The 22,421-nt window shown below is 52.1% G+C and overlaps 4 protein-coding genes across 4 annotated transcripts; all 4 read left to right on the forward strand.

Annotated features, from left to right (window-relative positions):
* Nucleotides 1–698: 698 nt before the first annotated feature.
* On the forward strand, nucleotides 699–2,867 carry CC1G_13170 (hypothetical protein; the record flags this gene model as incomplete). Its single annotated transcript, XM_001834129.2, has 2 exons — nucleotides 699–1,766; nucleotides 1,821–2,867. 2 exons carry the CDS (start codon nucleotides 699–701, stop codon nucleotides 2,865–2,867), a joined length of 2,115 nt encoding a protein of 704 aa, XP_001834181.2.
* Nucleotides 2,868–6,410: 3,543 nt separating this feature from the next.
* Nucleotides 6,411–7,211, forward strand: CC1G_13171 (hypothetical protein; the record flags this gene model as incomplete). The annotated part of the gene is made up of 1 exon (XM_001834130.1): nucleotides 6,411–7,211. The coding sequence occupies one exon, from the start codon at nucleotides 6,411–6,413 to the stop codon at nucleotides 7,209–7,211; it is 801 nt and encodes a 266-aa protein (XP_001834182.1).
* A 530-nt stretch (nucleotides 7,212–7,741) lies between these two features.
* Nucleotides 7,742–9,205, forward strand: CC1G_15306 (hypothetical protein; the record flags this gene model as incomplete). Its single annotated transcript, XM_002910353.1, has 3 exons — nucleotides 7,742–7,978; nucleotides 8,309–8,501; nucleotides 8,568–9,205. The coding sequence occupies 3 exons, from the start codon at nucleotides 7,742–7,744 to the stop codon at nucleotides 9,203–9,205; spliced, it is 1,068 nt and encodes a 355-aa protein (XP_002910399.1).
* A 32-nt stretch (nucleotides 9,206–9,237) lies between these two features.
* On the forward strand, nucleotides 9,238–10,006 carry CC1G_15307 (hypothetical protein; the record flags this gene model as incomplete). Its single annotated transcript, XM_002910354.1, has 3 exons — nucleotides 9,238–9,337; nucleotides 9,397–9,596; nucleotides 9,698–10,006. 3 exons carry the CDS (start codon nucleotides 9,238–9,240, stop codon nucleotides 10,004–10,006), a joined length of 609 nt encoding a protein of 202 aa, XP_002910400.1.
* Nucleotides 10,007–22,421: the final 12,415 nt, after the last annotated feature.

Consider the following 22,421-nt stretch of genomic DNA (forward strand, 5'->3'; position numbering starts at 1 on the left):
GACGGTTGAGAGGCGTTATCGAGGGCGGTGGGGAGCAGGGCCGATGCTCGTATTTTTCCGCTGATTTGGCGCGGGATTAGCGAACTGAACACATCACATACGACGAGAAAGACAGTAATAGACCGTCTGGGCGTCGTTGCCTGGGTTAGATCGAGGCGATGGGGCGAAATGACGGTGAAAAGGCAGAAACCGACAGGTCCACGACGGCGATGCCATCAGCAACCCAGAGATTCCAGGAATCAGAAAGTCCGCGGCAGGCCATCCGCGGCGGACCATCCGCTGCGGACGGTACAACGCAGCCAAACAACGTACGGTCGCGTGACCCTAAGTCATCTTATCGCGTCGTGGCTCAGATACTTACCTGATTTCGCCCTGCGCCACCACCATCGTACCCGCGTCCTTGGGCCTTTTGGTCTCAGGTAAATCTTCTCGCGAAACCGCTCTGAGCGATTTTCCTAGGATGGTCAACGAAATCCTCGGCGAGAATTTTTCTTGCCAGAAATGCGGCAGAGCACTTCTGCTCCAGGGCCCAGCGAGCAAGGGCAAATATGTTGGTTTGTTCTATCTTTACTGCGTGCGTTCCATCTTGTTCTGGGGGTGTAGGGTGCATCTAACCATGTATAAAGCTTCGTCCCTGCAATTGGCACTACCCGTTCAGCTATGACGCGACCAGGCAACGACTAGCATATCAGCAAGCAATGGCCGTCTCAGACCACCACCAAGCAGCTGTTGCCGCATCTGGGTCCAATACGCCGCAGAGTACATCGACCTCGACCTCTGGCGAAAGGGCGGTCTGTCCAGGCATCACGAGTGGGAGGAAATGCGGCCGCCAGCGCAATATCCAGTGCGTGCATGGGATGTGCAAGACGCACTGTCTCGCTCAAGGCGGTTGCTCCGCTGCTGGACATCGCTCAACTGGAACTGCAAGTCAGCCCACATCTGCTACCCAGCCCGCCTCTCTAGCCTCGTCGCTTCCACCATCACATCCTCCTCTCAACACTGCACAACGCCCCGTGGAAAGCAGCACCTGGGACGGGTTCTACAATCGGTTTCAAGCATCTCCCTCCCCCTCTTCCTCTTCCGACGGGTTAGGATATTTTTCCGATATCGAGACAACCAAAGGCATGCCTCCTAGTCGCCTTCATCCAATTCCTGAAGACGGGCCCACCATGTTCCGTGCCCCTGCGCTTGCTGACCGATCCCCTTCGCTTGACCCTCGACTGCGCGAGTGGGATCAGCGTGTCAAGGCCCTCCAGGAAGGTGACTCTGATTGGGACGACTCGGAGGACGAACGCCAACTCCAGCTCGGTATCCGGGCCTCTATGCAGACATTAGACACCGATGGCCAAGCGATGGGGGCCATTGCCTCAACGTCTATCTCGGTGCAACAGCTTCATGGCCCGGCACCTAACGCCGTGCCCTCCACCCCAGTGGTTCTTTCCTCTTCCTTTCCTTCAACTGTTGCAGATTTGAGCTCGCCAGCACACCCTCCCTTTGCATCCGCCTCTCATACCTCTCCCTCATCGGCCTCTACCTCTGGCGTCCCGTTGGCATCTTCCAGCCGTGCACGTCCACGCTATGGCCAAATTCAGGACATCGCCTCACTTCCTCCTTCTTCCCGCCCACGCATCACTCAACACCTCAGTCCCTTATGGCATGCGAACTGGGAGGAGCTCAAGAGGAAGCAGGACGAGGTTCGTCAACCTCAATCGTCAAAGCGCATGACAGAGGAGATGCGCGAAATTACTGCTGTTTATTGGTGCAAGGTCAGTAGTTTATTGACCTATCTAGTTGCCGAAGCTAATGCCAATGTTCCCTAGACCAACACGGAGGAGTCTCCCCTGTCGCTTCTGATTAATGGAGCCAAGATCCCCAAGTGGCCGACCTTCAGGATTTCTAATAGCCCTGCGCTCGTGAAGGCGATTCTTGTCCCAGACCGTCTCCAAACGTACAAATTCGCTTCACGCACATGGGTAACCCTTGATAGCTTTGATCACCCCTTCACCGTCGCTCATGGTGATCACATCTTCCTCCGCCAAACAAATGCGCCCACTCCCGACTTCGACAAGATGTATGCTGCTGCTACACTGAGGCCTGTGCATCTGCGGAAGAACATGCCTGGTCAGAGGAAGGACCTTCGCACACCTGTGTCAAGGAAGAACACCACTCCAGCCACGTTGTCACCTTCCACCTCGTCCCCTACCACACCGATTCTTCTGAAGGCAAAGGGGAAGGCTCGCTTCATCAGCCCAGATCCAGACCTGGACCTTACTCCCAGAGCGTCCAAGCGATCTCGCCGAGCCTCTTCACCTTCATCGTCATTGGTGGTCCCTCCTTCCTCTGAAGTTTCATCCTCAGCATCGGTGGATGGCACATTCATTGACCTCTCCTCTGATGCTTCTGAGACTTCTGAACAGGCACCTTCTTCGCATTCACCACCTCCCTCGTCCGAGGTTTCATCCTCAATGTCAGTGGATGGGTTGTTCATCGACCTCTCCTCTGAGTCTACCTCGGCTACCTCATCCACATCGTCTATCTCTTCATCCACATCGCCTCCACCTATGTCTTACTCTCGAGCTGGTCGTGGCCGCGACAAAGCGCACTGGCCCGCTGGGCTTTACTGCTTTGAACTAGCCGGTGGGATTGCTGAGATGAAGAGGCTACAGTTAGCGAAGGCAGGGAACCTCAAAGTTCGGTTCAAGAGGGTATTTCAAGAGGAGCTTTCCAGCAAGAACCTCTATTATGACACAGTAACCCGATGGACCACTGTTGCATCTCAGAAGACCCGCGACTACTTCATCGCCCAAGGTGCAACCGATGCAGGATCATGGGACGTCTTCGCCCCTGACCATCCCTTGCCCAAGTAGGCTTAGCGCTGTGGTATGTCTCCATTCTTTAACCTGTTTATGGCAGGTTTCGTTCGCTTTCATCGATCACTTTTCATTTCATATGTCCGTTATGGTCCCTCCCTCCTTTGCGATACCTTGTTTCTGGTTTTTTTCGTCTCCTGTTTTTATTCTTGTCCCCCTTTGGTTCAGTCTACCTCCTTTGCGATACCTCATTTTTTCCTTTGCGATACCTCATACCTCCGATAAACAACCTGTATATTGTATTTTGTGATACCTCAAGCCTTTTCATCCGCGCGATACCCTTTTTCCTCCTTTTCCTGATGGACACCGATACTGTTGGTAGAATAGTTTTTACAATAGATTATCCTTCTGGGACTAGTAGTAGAGTTACTTGAACATAGATTTGTTACTGTTACGTTTAGTAATGTCATTTGTATTGTAGGAACTTTGGTCATCTGAATCTAAGGTGTTAGTATGAGAGGCCTCCTGCTCGTACCTGTACCTTGCCATATCTCCATTCACAGCCACGAGCTTTTGTCGAGACTTGGTACGTCTATGCATTGCCATCTATTGTTTTGAATTCATGTTAAAACTCGAATTGGAAATGTCTGAATAGCCTGGAATTTGGTATGCGCTACCACCAACCTCAACCTCCTCCTGCTCGTACCTTGCCATATCTCCATTCACAGCCACGAGCTTTTGCTGAGACTTGGTACATCTATGTGTCGCCACTGGCTATATCCAGTTTATATCATTACTTGAATTGAAAATGTTTGGATAGCCTGGAATTTGGTATGCACTACCGCACTACCACACTCAGCCTCTCATACAATGCATGCTACACCCCAGCAGAATCTCTTTATGAAAGTAACATTAATTCAACATACAATGTAAAGAATGTAAAGAATCTAGAGTTCGTGAGGATAATATCCACGTTCAAGAAGACGGTCAATGATGCGGATATTTCGAAGACGAATTAATTCATCTAGGAGGAAGTCATACTTGGCTGGCAACATCTCCCGGCAGATAGAATGATAGCCTCCCAGCCATGCATTGGTCTGCTCTGCTACCGAGGTGTTGAAATACCAGTTGCCGTTGTCATCCATTAATTCTGGATACAGCTTGCAGGGTTGCAGATGCTTCTGATCAGTACTCCGTGGGTGACCTTGTGTTTAATTCATTGAAGTGCCATAACATCGACGGCACATACCCATGTCCTTGGAACCACGGGATCTTCTGCTGCCTGCTGGCGTGCGTCGCAGTTGGAAGTCACGTAGATGGAGGTGGTCTTCGGTTTGCGTGTTGCCGCAGACACTTACAAAAGGCCTTCTCCATAGGAGAGTTTACTGAGAGGCAATTGAGACATCCTCCGCCCCGCGCTGATACGCCGATTTTGCGGCTAGACTTCAAACTGAGCTCAAACGGCTCTATTAGACTCGTCACAAGTGTCTACGTCTAGCCTACAACTAAGGAGTCTTCATTGATGAACCCCAGACCAAAAGCGCAGCGAACCCTTTGTGAGTAGCCTAAGGCGCAGGCCCTTACCAAAAACGCTAGTAGAGACTCTAGTCGAAGGTACCGCAGGAAGCCTAGCCCTAAGTCTAAGACTCGTGCGCGACGTCTAAGTCTTATGGTTTTGTTACCTTTCGGGTCTGAACCTAGATCTTGAACCAGGGCGAACTCTACCCACCTGCGACTTGAATATGAGGACTTAGCTGTACCAGCAGAGCTCATAGGGCAAAAGCCTAACCAACTATAACCCTAGACGTGACGACTCGACGAACCTAGTCGAGGCATCGAGTCTAACGGATCACCAAGTCTAAGAGTCTAGACTGGTTCCTCCGATTCGGACGACCTAGCGGAAGCAAATGTCATTGGAGTTGATGGACCAACCGGAAGGACCCCCGACGCCGACACACGGCATTGGAGCGGGACGACCAAAGAGAGAGAGAGCCAAGTCTAAGGTGGAGCGCACCACGTCTACGATGAGACCTCGGCCGATCAGTAACGGACCTCGGGACTGTCTAGACGCGGACGGCTCTCCGCCGAAGGAGTCATAACTAAGCTCCTGTGGAGCAATGTCGATCAAAGTCTGACCCACCAGGTGGCGAAGTGGAGTTCCCCCTTATGGAACCGGAACTGGGTCATGGCCGCGTCGATCACGGCAAGGCGCCCGGCCACAAGCCGTCCTCGGCTGCCCTAATATAGGCAAGCCTAAGCAAAAGTAACCGCGCGTCTACGAGCGCCTAATACTCGAACCGTTCTATTTCTATCCTATCTATCGAAGCTCGTGTTTCTTCTGTTCTATTTCTGTCTCTCTTAGTCTGCCTGTCTTACCTAGTCTTCCTGGTTTTTCCGTCTTTGTTTGTCTACAGCCTTAGTACACCAAACACTCTCCTCATGTATAAAAGCTAGCTAGTTCTCGCTCGAATTCTACAGATTATCGCTGGCAGCTTTTCTCCCAGGATAAGACTCCGTGAAGTCCGGCGCGACTCAGCACGTTAAAGGTTTGTCGACTCGGCGTAGATCGACTTTTGGGTTATTCTTTGGCCACTTCGACTCGGTGTAGATCGATTTGGTAACAGTCGTCCCGGCGTGTTCGACTTTGGTTTTCTGTGAGCACCGGCGTGTGTCTCCTTGACCTCTTTTGTGTATTTTCTCGACTACTCAGTAGCGAGGAGGTGGTGGTACCCTAGTCTAGCTAGTGGTCTGCCTCTGCACGACTTATCACTTCGCGCCTTGAGCCTACAAGCTCTTGTTTTACCTTTTACCTTCTCACCTACTGTCCGCCCACTCCCGTGCACCCCCCTTCGAACCTTTGCATTGTTAAGGGTTTGTTTAGTTCTAGTGCCTTCCTACATACCGTCGTTCCTTTGGGTGAAGTCTAACTTCATTTGGCCTTAGACGTAGTCTTTGGTTGGGTGTAGAGGATTAGCCTTTTCATTTCTTTTTACTTCTTTACCTTCACCTGCCGGTTCGGTTGGTGTGTGTGTGGTTTTAGAGCCTCCCACCCCTGACCGCGCATCATCTGGATGCCCACCGCGAGGGGGTTGCTTCAGTTTACAAAAGAGGAGTGTAGTCGATTGCTAGCCTAGCTGGTATTCGCACAAGTCGAGGAGAAGTCGTCACTTGTCTAACAAGAGACGTACACGAGACGATTGGTTGTCTTCCTTTGGAAACAACAAAGCGTAGTTTTGGATACCACGGCGTCGAGGTCATCTCAGCCCCGTAAAACCAAGGCGAGCCAGAGAGCAGGAGTTGTGCCAGGACTTGAGTCTGAACGAGCGCTACGCAAAGCACTCCAAGGACTTCAAGAAATCGGTGCTAGACGCGACGGATCTCTTTCCGAAGAGGATCCACCTTTCGAGACTCCTAACGCCTCGATTGACGAAGACGCTGTTTCCACAAGGACTGTCTTTACCAAAGACTCCCCCACGAAACACGTCTACTACAACCTCAGTGCCATCCGCACCAAAGTCGACGAGGATTTCACAATCCATTCGACCTCTTAAACCTATTCGAACTCACCCTTCGATTACCCCAACCCCCACACGAGTAGAAATGCCAGACGTAGAGAATCTCAACCCTAAGGAGGTTTCTCCTGGGGATGAGGCGATCCCTCATAAAGACATGCCTTCAATTACGAAAAAGGATCGACCTACCTTATCCAAAGACGATGCTATGGACGTCGTGAGGTATCTCGAGCTTTTGGAGCAGTTGTTCAAGGGCATTGTCAAAACCGATCGAGCCAAGAAAATCTATGCGACTCGTTATATAGACGACCCTATTCTGAAAAGACAATGGGAAGCTATACCAGAGTATGCGACTAGTACTTGGAACGATTTCAAAAGAGCAGTACTCAGGTACTATCCGGAAGGAGAAGGCCTAAGCCGCGGAAGTCGACCTAGACTTATGGATGTCTTTAAACGCCATCGCGAGATATCCCAAGTAAATGTCGGACGAATGGCTAGACTCGCCTTAGCTATCCGACCCGAGGCAGAAGGACTGGAAGCGTTGCAGAAAGAGACAGGACATGTTCTGGTCACCAACCGAGAGATAGTCTCCAACATCCTAGGATGCTTAAGTCCAAACTTCCGAGACGCCTTACGGTTCAGACTCACTCTAGAAGAGTCTAAACCTGCTACAGAGGCAGCCGGTACGACTAGCAAACGGGATTGGTATGGGGAAACGCTCGAAGATAGGGTACCTTGGGGACGTGTCTTAGAAATTGCACAAGACTTGACCAGGCAAACTGGAGCTCACAACGCCTACGGCGGATTTTCTTCTTCAGAGGATAGAGACTATGATGCGAAACCTCTATCGAAATCCACCGGGCAGCCTCTACTCCAGCGGCAGCTGTGAAGTCGGAACCCACAGACAGTGATTTCCGTTCGTTTTGCAAAAGCCCATGATCAAAGAACAACAGCAGTTCGTCTTAGAGCAACAACGAGTGAATGCGAAGTTTGTAGAATCTCTTCGCGAAACAAAGGAGCAGTTTATGGCTGAAAGCCGTAAAAACGCAGAAGCGACCGAGGCTTTAGCGGGCAAGCTAGACATAGTAATCTCCAATCCGCATAACTTAAACTCGGTTAGAGAAACACAGTATAGGGACGGCGCGTCGAGGATGCGATCTAACCAGGGGTCCAGAGACTCTGGGAAGGGAACATTCCGACCAGCAGTGCTTCTATTTGCAATGGCGACAGATCATTGGGTCATGAGAGTGCCCGAGTCGATTAGATGATCTTCGTAAAAAGAAGATCTACACTAAAGGCTCAGAAGTCTACCTCTCTTCCAATCACCAAAGGATCTCTGCCTTCTCACCCGATGGCCGTAGCCAAAAGGAACGAGTTGCGGACATGACAATCCAAGGAGCTTACTTGCAAGGCAAAGCCATGGCTCAATCTGAGTCTTCATCCCATGGAGGCGAAGATTATGAGCGCAGCCGCGGTCCCACTTACGGAGACTTTAACACGATGCAGACGGAAATCTCTCAGATCAAGGATATCGTGCACACGTATCTCCTGGATCGAAAAGACTCTAAGTCTGAAGGCGTTCCTACCATTGAGGAACGAGACGACGACCTCGACTCGCAACTAGACAAGCTGGGAGACATGAACAAGAACCTCTCGGTATTTGCTCAAGACCGAGACAGGTCGGGTTTTCCTTAAGACCAAGGACGGAAAAGTCTACTGCTTCAAAAGCTTCGGCCGGCAGTAGTACAGATCCTGAGGCCAGGATGACCAAGCCGAAGTCTAGACGAGTTACAATAGAGGAAGTTGACGATCCTGATGACGAAGTCGTGAAAAAGAAGAATAAAGTGGAAAATAAAAAGGAGACAACTACAACGGCCGCACCCACGCCTAGTGGTATGAGACCGTATGTGCAAGTCCCCAACCGAAAACCCCATACCTTGGGAACCTTTAAGCCAAAGTCTAAACAGACTGAGGCAACGCCAAAAGCGGTTAGCACCGCACCCCGAAAAGGAGGACGTACCGATTGATCCGCTTGTGGCGACTCATCGACAAGGCCCCGCTTTTTCCAAGAAGGCGCCTGTTGAGGAGCACGTCTCGGTGGCAAAGATTGGGAAAGAACTCCTGGAGCTGGAATTCCCCATTTCCCTTCAGAAACTTATGGGCATTTCGAATGAAGCGCGTGAGTTCTTGAGAAAGATGGTGACAAAACGGAAAGTGCCTCGACATGGTGACGACTTAATCCTAGAGAGAAAGTTGTTGAACCAGTTCGTTTATAACGTGTCGGACGACGAAAGACGACGCTGCAAGCATGCCTGTCTCCTCTTTAAAATGTGGGACTCAGGAGAGCTAGCGGGGCGACTAGACTTGTCAGACTACGAAACAGACGAGGAGCCGTCCGATGAAAGCAAAGTAGCTGAACCGACCTCTCCGGAAGTCTTATCACAAAACTTTATAAGTTTGAACGACTTACCGACGGTCCAGTACGAAGTCGCAGGTGAAGATGACGTCGACTTCGAACCAGGCGCCATCATATGCCTGGATCCGGTCGAACAATACGTACAATCTTTGCCTGAAAACGAAGAACCCAGACCCATAGTCGTAGCTAGGGAAAGCCTTCCATTACGAGCTATCTACCCGGAGATTAACTCCTCTGGAATAGAAGAGTCTCTTCTGGATCCAGGCTCCCAGATTTGTTCAATGTCTGAAGAAGTAGCAAAAGAGAAGAACATCTCGTATGATCCCTCTATAACTGTCTTCTTGCAATCGGCGAACCAATCACTAGCCAAGACTTTGGGTCTAGCACGAAACGTACCCTTCAAGATTGGCAATACTATCGCCTATCTTCAATTACATGCATTACATGTCATCCCTAAAGTTGCCTAAAGGTGCTTCTGGGACCATTGTTCGACGTCGTAATGTCTACCGAAATCCACAACTCTCGTGACGGAGACACGACTCTCATACTTACTGACCCCAACACTGGGCTCAGGAGTGCTGTGCATACTTATCCGCGTGGTCAGCCGCCTCCGGTGATTCAGAGGAAGCTGCAAGAACAGGAAAGACATTCTTTTCAGAATTCGAGGATTTGGTCGAAGACCAAGGAGAATTCGCGGTTGTAGTCGAAAGAGACTCTAAGACAGGAGAAGTTCGATTCATCGAGGCTCTCCTCCCAAAAGAGCAGACTTTCGGCTCCGCTGAACTGAAAGTCGCCTACTTGCAATGCGCGCGCGATGAGAAAAGTTGGGATGAAGTCGCTTCGAAGGCTTTCGATTTCGTACCTTCAACAAGCGATAAATGAGTTGCCGGTGGAACGTCGGACTGCCTTCATACAAAATATAAACACACCAATTACCTGCAGTCCAGGTGTTTTCACAGGCGGATGTAGACGAGCCTAAACCTAAGCAGCCAAAAGCACACCCAGTTTCGGGTAAGCCTGAGGTCAAGCCTAAGATTAAAGGCGTGTCTACTGGGAAGAAGTACAAGAAAGTAGCCGATAAAGTGAAGCCTGTACTGGGAACCTTACCCTCCGAGTTCAGGATCGATCGGAAAATCATAGGCGATCCTCTAGAAGGAATGCCAAAATTACCTACCCACCCACCGGAGTTCACACCTACGGGTCGGTACACACAAGAGCGAAAAGACTTAATGGGACAAGTTGCACCCCGAAGGCTTCCTATGGCCTGAAGAGCGCAAGCTGTTGCATTGGTTAGTCATGGTGCATAACGTCGCCTTCGCCTGGGAGGACAAGGAGAGAGGACGCTTCCGGCCGGATTTCTTCCCGCCTGTTCGTATGCCTACTGTCCCTCACACTCCTTGGGTGCTAAGGAACAGACCTATTCCACCCAGGACTTATGTCAAAAGTCTGTCAGATCCTAAAAGAGAAGATAGACGCAGGAGTTTACGAGCCTTCTAACTCAAGCTACAGTGCTAGATGGTTCTGTGTCTTGAAGAAAGATGGCGAAAGCTTGCGTATCGTACATAGTCTAGAGCCTCTGAATGCAGTTACAATTGCCCACTCAGGAATTCCACCTGCTACAGAAGAACTAGCTGCACGATTCGCCGGCAGAGCCTGTGGAGGCTGCATGGATTTATTCGTTGGGTACGACGAGAGGGAACTACATCCCGAGTCTAGGGACTTGACTACCTTTCAGACTCCCTTCGGAGCCTTAAGAATTGTGACCTTGCCTATGGGATGGACTAACTCAGTACCTATATTCCATGACGACGTCACATTCATCTTACAACCAGAGATACCTCATGTCACAATTCCTTACATCGACGACGTGATCTTGGGGGGACCTAAGACTCGATACGAGGATGGTAAGGGAGGGTATGAGACTATCCCTGAAAATAACGGAATCCGTAGATTCGTCTGGGAATATTTCCAAGATGTCAATCGAGTGGTTCAAAGGATGAAGGTATTGTGGAGGAACCTTCTCTGGCAAGAAGTCCATCATCTGCGCCGAGGAGTTTCCTGCTGCAGTAGGACACATTTGTTCGTATGAGGGACGCAAGCCTAACCCTGATCGACTCAAGGTGATCACTCAATGGGGCGACTGTAAAGATATCTCAGACGTACGATCGTTCTTAGGTATCACGGGCACCCTGAGGATGTTCATAAGGGACTACGCGAAATTAGCAGACCCTATCCAGAAGTTGACTAGGAAAGGCGAACCGTTTGTCTGGGGACCAGAGCAAGTCGCATCAATGGAGAACTTGAAAAAGGCTCTAGCCGAAGCGCCAGTCCTCAAGACTATCGACTACGACAGTGATCCTTGCGTAAAGTTAAGCGTGGATACTTCATATAAAGCTATTGGGTACTACATCTCTGTCCTGGACAAAGAAGACTCGAATAAATGGCACTATGTGAAGTTTGGCTCGTTGTTGATGAACGAACGCGAGTCTCGGTACTCTCAACCTAAAAGAGAACTCTTCGGGCTAATGCGAGCCTTGGAGGAAAACCGTAACTACTTGATCGGGTGTCGGAAACTCGTCGTCGAGACCGACGCGAAGTACATTAAGGGAATGCTGAACAACCCCGGCAATGGGCCTAATGCAACCATTAACCGGTGGATTGAAGCTATCCTAATGTACCACTTCACCCCTACAACATGTGCCCGGTAAAAACTTCGCAATCGCAGATGGCTTGTCGCGTCGACCAGCGTTTCCTGGAGACGAACCGACGACGCCGTATGATCATACAGAAGAAGAAGCTGATGGGTTGCAAGGGATATGAGAAGCCTAACCCCGGAAGATCCTGACCCACTCGAGTTCGAAGATTTCAAGCATGACATCGATACTCGAGGAGGATACTTCACGGAATCGGCACAAGTCATGAAAGACTTTCACGACGAGCTTCACTTGGGGGCGAAGTGTGACTTAGACGTGGTAGATGCGCGGTCTCAGTACGTTAACCTCGAAATACTGCCCGCCACCCCAAAGCTAGGGCAGGAGGAAGACTCACTTGAGTACCAAGGGTCTCGGCGTTCGAAGTTCGCACAAGCTTACGACAAGCGACTTGTGGGGGTAAAAGGAATGGCTGGCGAGACCTTTTAGTAAACCTCTGGGAGAAAAAGGATACCGAATATCTTGCTATGGTTAGGACGGCTAGTCACTTCTTCCTAAGGAAGGGACAACTGTTTAAAAGGAATGACCGAGGACAACACCTCTTGGTCATCGAACCTAGTCGCAGGATGTACATTATGAAGGCAACTCATGACGCCTTGGGACATCGAGGCGTATATGCAACCAAGGAACTGATAGCTAGACGCTTCTGGTGGCCAGAGTTGGAAGGAGACGTCGCCTGGTATGTAAAGACTTGTCATGTCTGCCAGGTACGACAAAAGATGTTGGTAAAGATACCGCCTACGGTGACCGAAACACCAGGTGTCTTTCAAATCCTGCACGCAGACGTCATGCATGTGTCCCCCGCTAGCAATGGTTGTGGATTCATAGTGCACGGTCGATGCGAGCTCACACAATGGATGGAAGCGCGAGCACTAAAGAAGCAGAACGCCGAAACCATTGGCAGGTGGCTTTACGAGGAGATCATTACTCGTTGGGGATGCCTGCGCCGTATTGTCACTGACAATGGCGGACCATTTAAGAAGGCGACTAAGTGGCTTGAGAAGAAATATGGGATAACTGGAATACAAATCTCAGGATATAACTCTCAGGCTAACGGTTCCATCGAAAGGCCCCATTGGGACGTGATGAACATGCTTGCAAAAGCAACAAGTGGAGACATGCGAAAGTGGTACTGGTATCTACCTTCGATTACATGGGCAGACAGAATCACAGTTCGTAAAAGATTCGGATGCTCGCCTTTCTTCATGTTGACTGGCGCCGAACCTGTTATTCCATTGGACCTACAAGAAGCGACGTGGTTAACAGACCCTCCTAATGGGTTTACCACTACGGCTGAGTTGATTGGCGCCCGTGCCAAGGCTCTAGCCAAGCATCGAGATTTCGTGGAAGACGTGAGGCGCAAAGTTCACAAGGACAAGATAGCTAGGGTTGCGCAATACGAGAAAAATCACAAGGCTACCATAAAAGACTTTGACTTTAAGCCGGGTGACCTCGTCTTGATGCGAAACACAGCGATCGAGAGTAGCCTTGACAAGAAAATGAAGCCAAGGTACCTGGGTCCCCTAGTCGTCATTGCCCGAAACAAGGGAGGAGCATACATCGTCGCTGAGATGGACGGGTCAGTGCACCAGTCCAGCGTGGCCGCATTCAGGCTAGTCCCTTACCACGCTAGGAAACAAATTAAACTGCCGTCTAACGTCCATAAAGTCATTGACTTGGGCGCCTCAGGACTTAAAGAGATGATAGAGGAAACCGGTCCCGGAGACGAACTCGAAGACTATATGTTCAAGGGCATGCCAAAAGGCTCAGAGCGAGTCGAGGGCGAACTCCTGGATCTCGAAGAGGATGCTCAATCACGAAGCCGAACTTGAAAAAGAAGACTAGACTCAACCGAGGACGGTTGAAATTTTTAAGTTGGGGGGAGAGAGTATACCATACATAGCGAAGACTTGTATACTCTATATGTACAAGTCGAAGCTGACCTGAATTTTTCGCGATTTCGCCTTAAGTCTCAATAAGATGAAAGGTTGAAGGAGCGATATATTCACAAAGAGGGAAAAAGCCGGAGCAGAAAAACCTCTAAGGTACTACAAACGCTCTAGCGAAAAGATTAAGGCGAGGCGTCTAAGACGTCGCAGGAGTCGTAGTCGCAGGAGCTACACTCGCAGGAGATGAGGCCGAAGGCTGAGTCGATAAGACTTCCTGCATCCGATCCCACTCCTTGCGAAGGAGATCGATGTAAGTCAGCAAGGTCCCCACTTCGTGCGCACGAATCAACATCTCGCGACGAAGAGAGTCCGAGATAGCTCGAGCCGCCTCGGGACCAACTCGAAGGACATCGTACTCGGAAAGCACGGTCTTCGCACGATCCAAGATCTGGCCGAACCACTCGCTCTGTAGGGCAATCAAATCGCCTACAGAAAAAGTGGTAAGTCTAGGTCGACAAGAAAGAGAAGGCAATTCGACTAGGCACTTACCAGACTGGACAATCGCATGATCCGGAAAGAAAGGGAGCTTTTGAATCGAATTGGCTTGAACCTCGGCCAGCTGTTTCTGCTCGGTCTTGGTCCGCTTGAAGGAGAGCGCAGAAATCTGATGATAAGCGCGCGAGCATAAGTCTAGACGCGGTACCATGAAGTATGGGAGACGTACCACGGGAGGCTCTCTTGCTCGGGCTGGATGTAAGAAGTCAACAGACGACCACCATTCAGGAATAGCGAGGGAACCAACCTCAGCGGCAGACTTAGGAGCCTCAGGTTCCTTGTCTGTGACGTCAGCCATCTACGACGTACGGCTAAGTCAGGCACAAGTGTGAAGTCGAAGAAGACGTACCTCGTGATCTTTGTCAACCGTCTTGGTGGCCGAAGCCTTGGGGGTGTCTTCGACATCGTCTCCATCAGTGTCAGAAATGTCGACGACCATGGCTAGACATGTGCCGAAAAGAAAGAGTTAATAGGCAAGCAACACAGATCAGGAAGGATCAGGAAACGCACCGGCCGACTTGCGCTTCTTACCCTTACGGGAAGAGGAAGCAGGAGGTGTCGTGGTAGAGTTAGCTCGCGACACAATGTCGCTGAAGTCGCTCAGGTACGACGACAGCTGAGGCGGATCAGGTTGCTTGGCCGTACGAGCCCAATCCTTGTGAGCCCATGAGCACAGCTCGGATGTTGGAAGCCCAACTGATGAACTCGGAGTCTTTCTCCAAAGCAGTCGAAGGCTTCCGATACGGCGCCTACAAGGATGAAAGCCAGAAGACTTCGGTCAGAAGTCGAACGAAGAAGAAGGGCAGAAACTCACGATAGTCGCTAAGACTTGCTGGAAACTCTGCTCGACCAAGTTGAGCATCGCCTCAGGGAAGTTGCGCTGGGGAAAACTCTCGGTCATGGCTCTGCGAGAGATCGCCAGAGACTTGACTTGGTTTTCAAGCGAGTCGCGGACAGCAGTCCGCTCGCGCTGCCAGAAAGCAATGGAAGCGATATTCGACATAGGGAAGACTAGCAAGAAGGGCGGAAACGAAAGTCGTGAGGGATGGAGTCTGACAGATTCCGCCTCCACGACGCCTTTTAAGTCTTCAAGACCTGGGAAAATTTCCTATGACGCATACTGGAATGCGGCCTAGACACAGTCGGCGGAGGCTCACCGTTACTGCGAACTCTGGTAGCAACCGGGGCGGAATAAGTCTAAGTGGCGCCATGTCGCATGCTGAGGAAAAGCCGTCGATCGATTGACCCGACTAACTCAATTGTTAGGAAAGCGTCTTGTCGATCGCTGGGTTTAGTCTCCACAGTTCTGTACTAGGAACTTGAGCCGGAGGCGTCTGGGGGCTTAGACAAAATAGGCTCTCCGGATATTCTGGGAACCGAAGTTCCTTCCCATTTCTGGACAAAGACTTATAAGGGCATCAGACACCCGGACGCGACTAGTCGTTAAGACTAGACGTCTTCTCAAAAACCACTCTTAGGTTTATCACGCACATAATAGACCAAGAGCAAAAGAGAATTCGATTAGACTCCTACTACTACGAAAGGTATCTAACTACCTATAGTAAAAGTCTAATCACCCGAGCAAGAAAAGACGATGTAAATTAAAATTTGGGCCGTAGCCCGCGAGAGATGTACAAAAGATAAAGGCCCGAAGGCCGCCGACAGTCGAGAACACGAAAAAGAAAGGCGCCACCTAAGCCGAGACGTTACCTGTAGCCGCCTCCAACTCACCCTCAGCGTCTTGACGATCTTGAGGAGGGGAACCAAGGGGAGTCGAAGCAGGAACGTCGGCCGGAGCAGCAGGCTCGCTAGAAGACGCCTCGTTAGCCGACAGAGTCTCGTGCATCTGCGGAAGGAATTCCACAGACTATCCACGGAGACTCGGAGGGCAGCGGCATCCGAAGGAGTAATGCGCTCGGCGATGGCCACCGACGGATCCTCTCGAACGCCTGGAGGTTCTCCTCCGTACCAAAGACGTGCTTGAGGAGAAACGGGCGACCCCTAGCGACTTCGGCGCGCGAAAGGCGATCGACGAGGCAGACGACGTGTCGACGAAGACTCAGAGCGGTGGACGCCGCGAGTCGTTCTTGAGCCTGCCAGGTGTGGAAGGCGTCGATGATGTCGTTGACCTTAGAATCGAGAGCTGTAAAAGAAAAAGCGAAAGTTAGAAGAAATCGACAAATAAGTAAGGAAAACTAAGGCTTACCGTAGGGAGCGGCCAACGCACCGATCCAGAGGTGGTTGTCGCGCTTGGCCTGACCGCTAGGCGTGTCGACGAGCTTGCAGGAACAACTCCTAAGGCCCGAGGCGCACCTCGAACACTTGGTGTCGCAGCCTTTTCCGACGCAGTTAGCCGAGGGGCCCTGAATAAGCGCGCAAACTGAACAGCGCGGTCGAAACTGGATGGGAATAAAGTTCAGAACGAGAAGCGAAGAAGTAAAAAGTCGGAGACGTACCGCAGGGCCCAGATGCTCCTCATGGAGGCACAGGTCGGCCACAGCCTGGAACCGATTGCCGTGCAGGACCGAGGCGTCCTCTTCTACAGAACCGGCAGCCCAAGACGCGGAAGGAAGAGCCTTAGGGGGCGCCTTCACGCCCTTCTCGATCTTGACGAGGAGGCGCAGAGATCTCTTCAACCTCGGAGCTCGAGGAGGACCGACGACGGCGCTTCTTGGACGACGCCTTGGAGCTGCTAGCCCTGCCCTTCTCAGAGACCAGCTCGTCGTCCTCGTCATCACCCTCTCCCTCCTCTTCGACAACCTCGACTTCCTCAGAAGACTCCTCCTCGGAAGACGCTTCTTCCTCCTCGTCGTCAGACTCGACGACACGAGAAGTCTTGAAGGGCGAGACCAGCGGGGCCTTGCCCTTCGACGAAGAGGCCATGGGAGCAGGCCCAGCCGACGACTTGGGCGTGGGTTTGGCCAGAGGCGAAGGATAAGAAGGAGGAGGCGGCGGACGAGTGGCGCGGCCGGGACGAGGACGAGAAAGGGTGACAGAGTCGGGTGACGCGAGACGTTGACGTTTTGGCGGCGGCGACGCTGGCAGAGCACGACGTTTCTTTTGAGCTGCCCGCTCATCTAGAAGAAGGAGATGAGCTTAAGGATAAAAGAAAAGAAACTGGTACTCACCTGCCTTACGCTCGAGGTCTTCCACCCAATCGCGGAACCCATCAGTGTCAAGGACAGTTTCCCATACGGCCTTCGCCTTCTTCAACGCAGGGAGGGTGTGGAGCCTTATAGTTTCGGCGGGATCCACCCCGACTGGACAAGCTCAGGGAACTCGGCGTCGGTGGCCAAGGCCGCGAAAGTACGGCTGGCCGAGTAGGCAAGGTCGTGCGCAAGGGAAGAATTGTCAGGGTCGACCAGCGCGTTCTGGAAGACGAGGACTGGGGATCAGAAAACGATCCGACAAAACAAACGACCCACCGAACGTACCCAGTCGGCATGAACTGACCTAGACAGCGCCGTTAGCGATTCGTCGTCCGGACGGCGTCGAAGCTTGATAGCACGGTCCAGCCAGAGAGTCAGTTGACCGATTGGACCGGAAGGCTTAAGGCTTCGGAGCAAAGGGTCGGAACGTGGCTTCTTGGACCTTTTGGAGGGTTGGTTGTTAGCGAGCCATGGTGAGGAAAGGAAGGAAAGGAACCTGAGGACTCGACCTCTGTGACCTCAGGTTTAAATCAAAAATTGGTGTTCCAAAGAAGCATCTAAATGAATGTTCTGCGGAAAACCAAGCCTGGTAACAAGGCAGAACCAAGAGATGGGCGATATGAGGCCTGGAAACCGCTATGACACGAAAACGTAATAGTGGCGGCCAAGGTCTCATGTTTCAGCCTAAGAAAGGAAAGTTGAAGACAAACCGGCGACTTATCCAGCCTCGAGGCTAGAGGAGCGTCCGGTTGAACAAGGAGTGCGATAAAAAGCCCGTGACAGGACTACCGCAAAGTCTAGGGAGGACTATAGGTCTCTCGACCGTAGTTTACTTAGACTCGAAAGCAGGACACCAACCAGACTCGGTGATTAAACGGTCCGTTTAGACCAAGTGTCGAGACTCGCATTCTCGAAGAGTTGGGCATGTCAGGGACAACCAGAATCTGGGACGGCTGCGCCGACTAACTGACGTGGAAGTCAGAATATTAAGTTGGGGGGAGATGATACGCCGATTTTGCGGCTAGACTTCAAACTGAGCTCAAACGGCTCTATTAGACTCGTCACAAGTGTCTACGTCTAGCCTACAACTAAGGAGTCTTCATTGATGAAACCCCAGACCAAAAGCGCAGCGAACCCTTTGTGAGTAGCCTAAGGCGCAGGCCCTTACCAAAAACGCTAGTAGAGACTCTAGTCGAAGGTACCGCAGGGAAGCCTAGCCCTAAGTCTAAGACTCGTGCGCGACGTCTAAGTCTTATGGTTTGTTACCTTTCGGGTCTGAACCTAGATCTTGAACCAGGGCGAACTCTACCCACCTGCGACTTGAATATGAGGACTTAGCTGTACCAGCAGAGCTCATAGGGCAAAAGCCTAACCAACTATAACCCTAGACGTGACGACTCGACGAACCTAGTCGAGGCATCGAGTCTAACGGATCACCAAGTCTAAGAGTCTAGACTGGTTCCTCCGATTCGGACGACCTAGCGGAAGCAAATGTCATTGGAGTTGATGGACCAACCGGAAGGACCCCCGACGCCGACACACGGCATTGGAGCGGGACGACCAAAGAGAGAGAGAGCCAAGTCTAAGGTGGAGCGCACCACGTCTACGATGAGACCTCGGCCGATCAGTAACGGACCTCGGGACTGTCTAGACGCGGACGGCTCTCCGCCGAAGGAGTCATAACTAAGCTCCTGTGGAGCAATGTCGATCAAAGTACTGACCCACCAGGTGGCGAAGTGGAGTTCCCCCTTATGGAACCGGAACTGGGTCATGGCCGCGTCGATCACGGCAAGGCGCCCGGCCACAAGCCGTCCTCGGCTGCCCTAATAAGGCAAGCCTAAGCAAAAGTAACCGCGCGTCTACGAGCGCCTAATACTCGAACCGTTCTATTTCTATCCTATCTATCGAAGCTCGTGTTTCTTCTGTTCTATTTCTGTCTCTCTTAGTCTGCCTGTCTTACCTAGTCTTCCTGGTTTTTCCGTCTTTGTTTGTCTACAGCCTTAGTACACCAAACACTCTCCTCATGTATAAAAGCTAGCTAGTTCTCGCTCGAATTCTACAGATTATCGCTGGCAGCTTTTCTCCAGGATAAGACTCCGTGAAGTCCGGCGCGACTCAGCACGTTAAAGGTTTGTCGACTCGGCGTAGATCGACTTTTGGGTTATTCTTTGGCCACTTCGACTCGGTGTAGATCGATTTGGTAACAGTCGTCCCGGCGTGTTCGACTTTGGTTTTCTGTGAGCACCGGCGTGTGTCTCCTTGACCTCTTTTGTGTATTTTCTCGACTACTCAGTAGCGAGGAGGTGGTGGTACCCTAGTCTAGCTAGTGGTCTGCCTCTGCACGACTTATCACTTCGCGCCTTGAGCCCTACAAGCTCTTGTTTTACCTTTTACCTTCTCACCTACTGTCCGCCCACTCCCGTGCACCCCCCTTCGAACCTTTGCATTGTTAAGGGTTTGTTTAGTTCTAGTGCCTTCCTACATACCGTCGTTCCTTTGGGTGAAGTCTAACTTCATTTGGCCTTAGACGTAGTCTTTGGTTGGGTGTAGAGGATTAGCCTTTTCATTTCTTTTTACTTCTTTACCTTCACCTGCCGGTTCGGTTGGTGTGTGTGTGGTTTTAGAGCCTCCCACCCCTGACCGCGCATCACCGCAAGCTCAACGAGATCACCGTCAAGAACCGCTACCCCCTCCCCCTGGTCTCCGACATCGTCAACAGACTCCGCGGTGCCAAGTATTTCACGAAATTCGACGTTCGCTGGGGTTACAACAATATCCGGATCAAGGAAGGAGACGAGTGGAAGGCCGCGCTTCGCCACCAACCAGGGTCTCTTCGAACCACTCGTTATGTTCTTCGGCCTCACCAACTCTCCGGCAACATTCCAGGCTCTCATGAACTCTATCTTCTCCGACCTCATCGCTGGAGGGAAGGTTGCAGTGTATCTTGACGACATCCTCATTTTTACGGCCACACTCGACGAGCACCGGCAAGTTGTACACGAAGTCCTGCATCGCCTCAAGAAGCATGATCTGTATCTCCGGCCAGAGAAGTGCGAGTTCGAACGTCAGGAGATCGAATACCTCGGGCTGATCATCCGCGAGGGCGAAGTCAGCATGGACCCCGCCAAGGTCGAAGCCGTCCGCAACTGGCCAGTCCCCCGCAACCTCCGCGCCGTTCGTGGTTTCCTCGGGTTCGCCAACTTCTACCGCCGTTTCATCAAGGACTTCGCCACCATCGCCCGACCGCTCAACGACCTCACCAAGAAGAACATCCCCTGGCAATGGAACGATCCTCAACAGCAGGCCTTTGACACCCTCCGCAATGCCTTCACGTCCGCCCCCATTCTGACGCTCTGGGATCCTGACCGCCCCACTCGCATTGAAGTCGACGCCTCCGGCTTTGCCACTGGAGGAGCCCTCCTCCAGAAGCAGGATGACGGCCTCTGGCACCCCGTTGCATTCCGATCCGCCTCCATGCAGCCCGCCGAACGGAACTACGAAATCTACGACCGGGAGATGCTGGCCATTATCGAGGCTCTCAAGGACTGGCGCCACTTCCTGGAAGGACTCCCTGAACCCTTCGAGATTGTCACTGACCATTCCAACCTCGAATACTGGCGCACCGCACAAGACCTCAGCCGTCGACAGGCTCGTTGGGCTCTCTACCTCTCCCGCTTCCGGTTCTCGCTCACCCACCGCCCTGGCAAGACAAACACCCAAGCCGACGCCCTCTCTCGTCTCGACATCCACCAGGTCTCCGACGCCGAGGACAACAAACAACAGGTGGTACTCAAACCCGAGCTGTTTGCCAAAGCTCGCCGCCTCGAGCATGGTCATCAACCCCTTGGAGGACCGTATCCGACAGGCCAGTGCCCGAGAATCCCAGGTCCTGGATGGACTTGCCCAGCTCCGCAAGACAGGTCCCCGTCGTCTCACCTCTGGTCTCGCCGAATGGGAGGAGGATAACGGCCTTGTTTACTACAAGGGTCGAGTCTACGTTCCCCCAGACGACGAACTCCGACGCGACGTTCTCAAACAGTGCCACGACGATCCTACCTCTGGACATCCCGGTGTACATGGAACCCTCGAACGAATTGAACGACAGTACTGGTGGCCGACCATGCGAGCCTTTGTCAAGAAGTATGTGGGAAGGTTGCGGAACATCTGTGCCCCGGAAGAAAACACGCCCCAGCAACCCCCCGCACCTCGACTCAGCCCTTGGAGGTACCCGATGGCCCCTGGGAGACCGTTGGAGTCGACCTTATCACCCAACTTCCTGATGCCAATGGGCATGATGCCATCATCGTCTTTGTCGACCACTACAGCAAGCTTCTCCATGCCCTCCCCTGCACCTCGGATATCACCACTGAAGGAGTCGCTGACATCTACTACCGAGAGAGTCTTCCCGTCTCCACGGGCCTTCCACTCCGGTTCATCAGCGACCGCGGCCCCCAGTTCGCCCTCCAAAGTCATGCGCACCCTTCTCAGGCGTCTCGGCATCGAATCCAACCTGACCACCGCCTATCATCCTCAGGCTAACGGACAAACAGAACGGGCCAACCAAGAAGTCGAGAAGTACCTCCGCCTGTACGTCAGCCGCCGACAAGACGACTGGGATAAGCACCTTCCCATGGCCGAATTTGTGATCAACTCCCGAGTCCACTCCGCGCACAACCGATCCCCCTTCGAAGTCCTCTACGGTTACATCCCTCACTTCAACATTCCCGTCGGTAAACGCACTGATCTTCGCCCTGTCGACGAGCGCATCCAACAACTGCAAGAGGTACGCAAGGACGCCGAAGCCGCCTTACGTCTCGAGAAAGCACAACAGAAGGACTTGTACGAATCCGGCAAACGAACAGCCCATCAGTTCAAGGTTGGTGACCACGTTTGGCTCAACACTAAGGACATCCAGATCAAAGTCCCTACTCGGAAGCTTGGAGACCTCCAACTCGGCCCCTACAAGATCACTGAACGCATCGGCGACCTCGATTACCGCCTCGAGCTTCCCCCCTCCCTATCCCGCATTCACCCAGTGTTCCACGTCGACAAGCTCTCCCCCTGGAAGGGCAATGATGTCAACGGCATTCTGCCACCTCCGCCTGAGCCCTGTTGAACTGGAGGGAGAGCTTGAGTACGAGGTCCACGACATCTTGGACAGCCGCTGGAAGGGCCGAGGGAAGAACCGTAAGCTGGAGTACCTGGTCAGTTGGAAAGGCTACGGGTCGACGGACGACACTTGGGAACCGGAAGAGAACCTGGAGCACGCGCCGGAGATTAGTAAAGGAGTTCCATCAACGACACCCCTCTGCACCACGTCGAATTTCCGCCACTGTCTTCAACTCTCTCCCCTGGCGCCCACTCGAGAACTTCACCGAC

Source organism: Coprinopsis cinerea, assembly GCF_000182895.1.
Source record: "Coprinopsis cinerea okayama7#130 chromosome 10 map unlocalized cont3.10, whole genome shotgun sequence".
NCBI lineage: Eukaryota > Fungi > Basidiomycota > Agaricomycetes > Agaricales > Psathyrellaceae > Coprinopsis > Coprinopsis cinerea.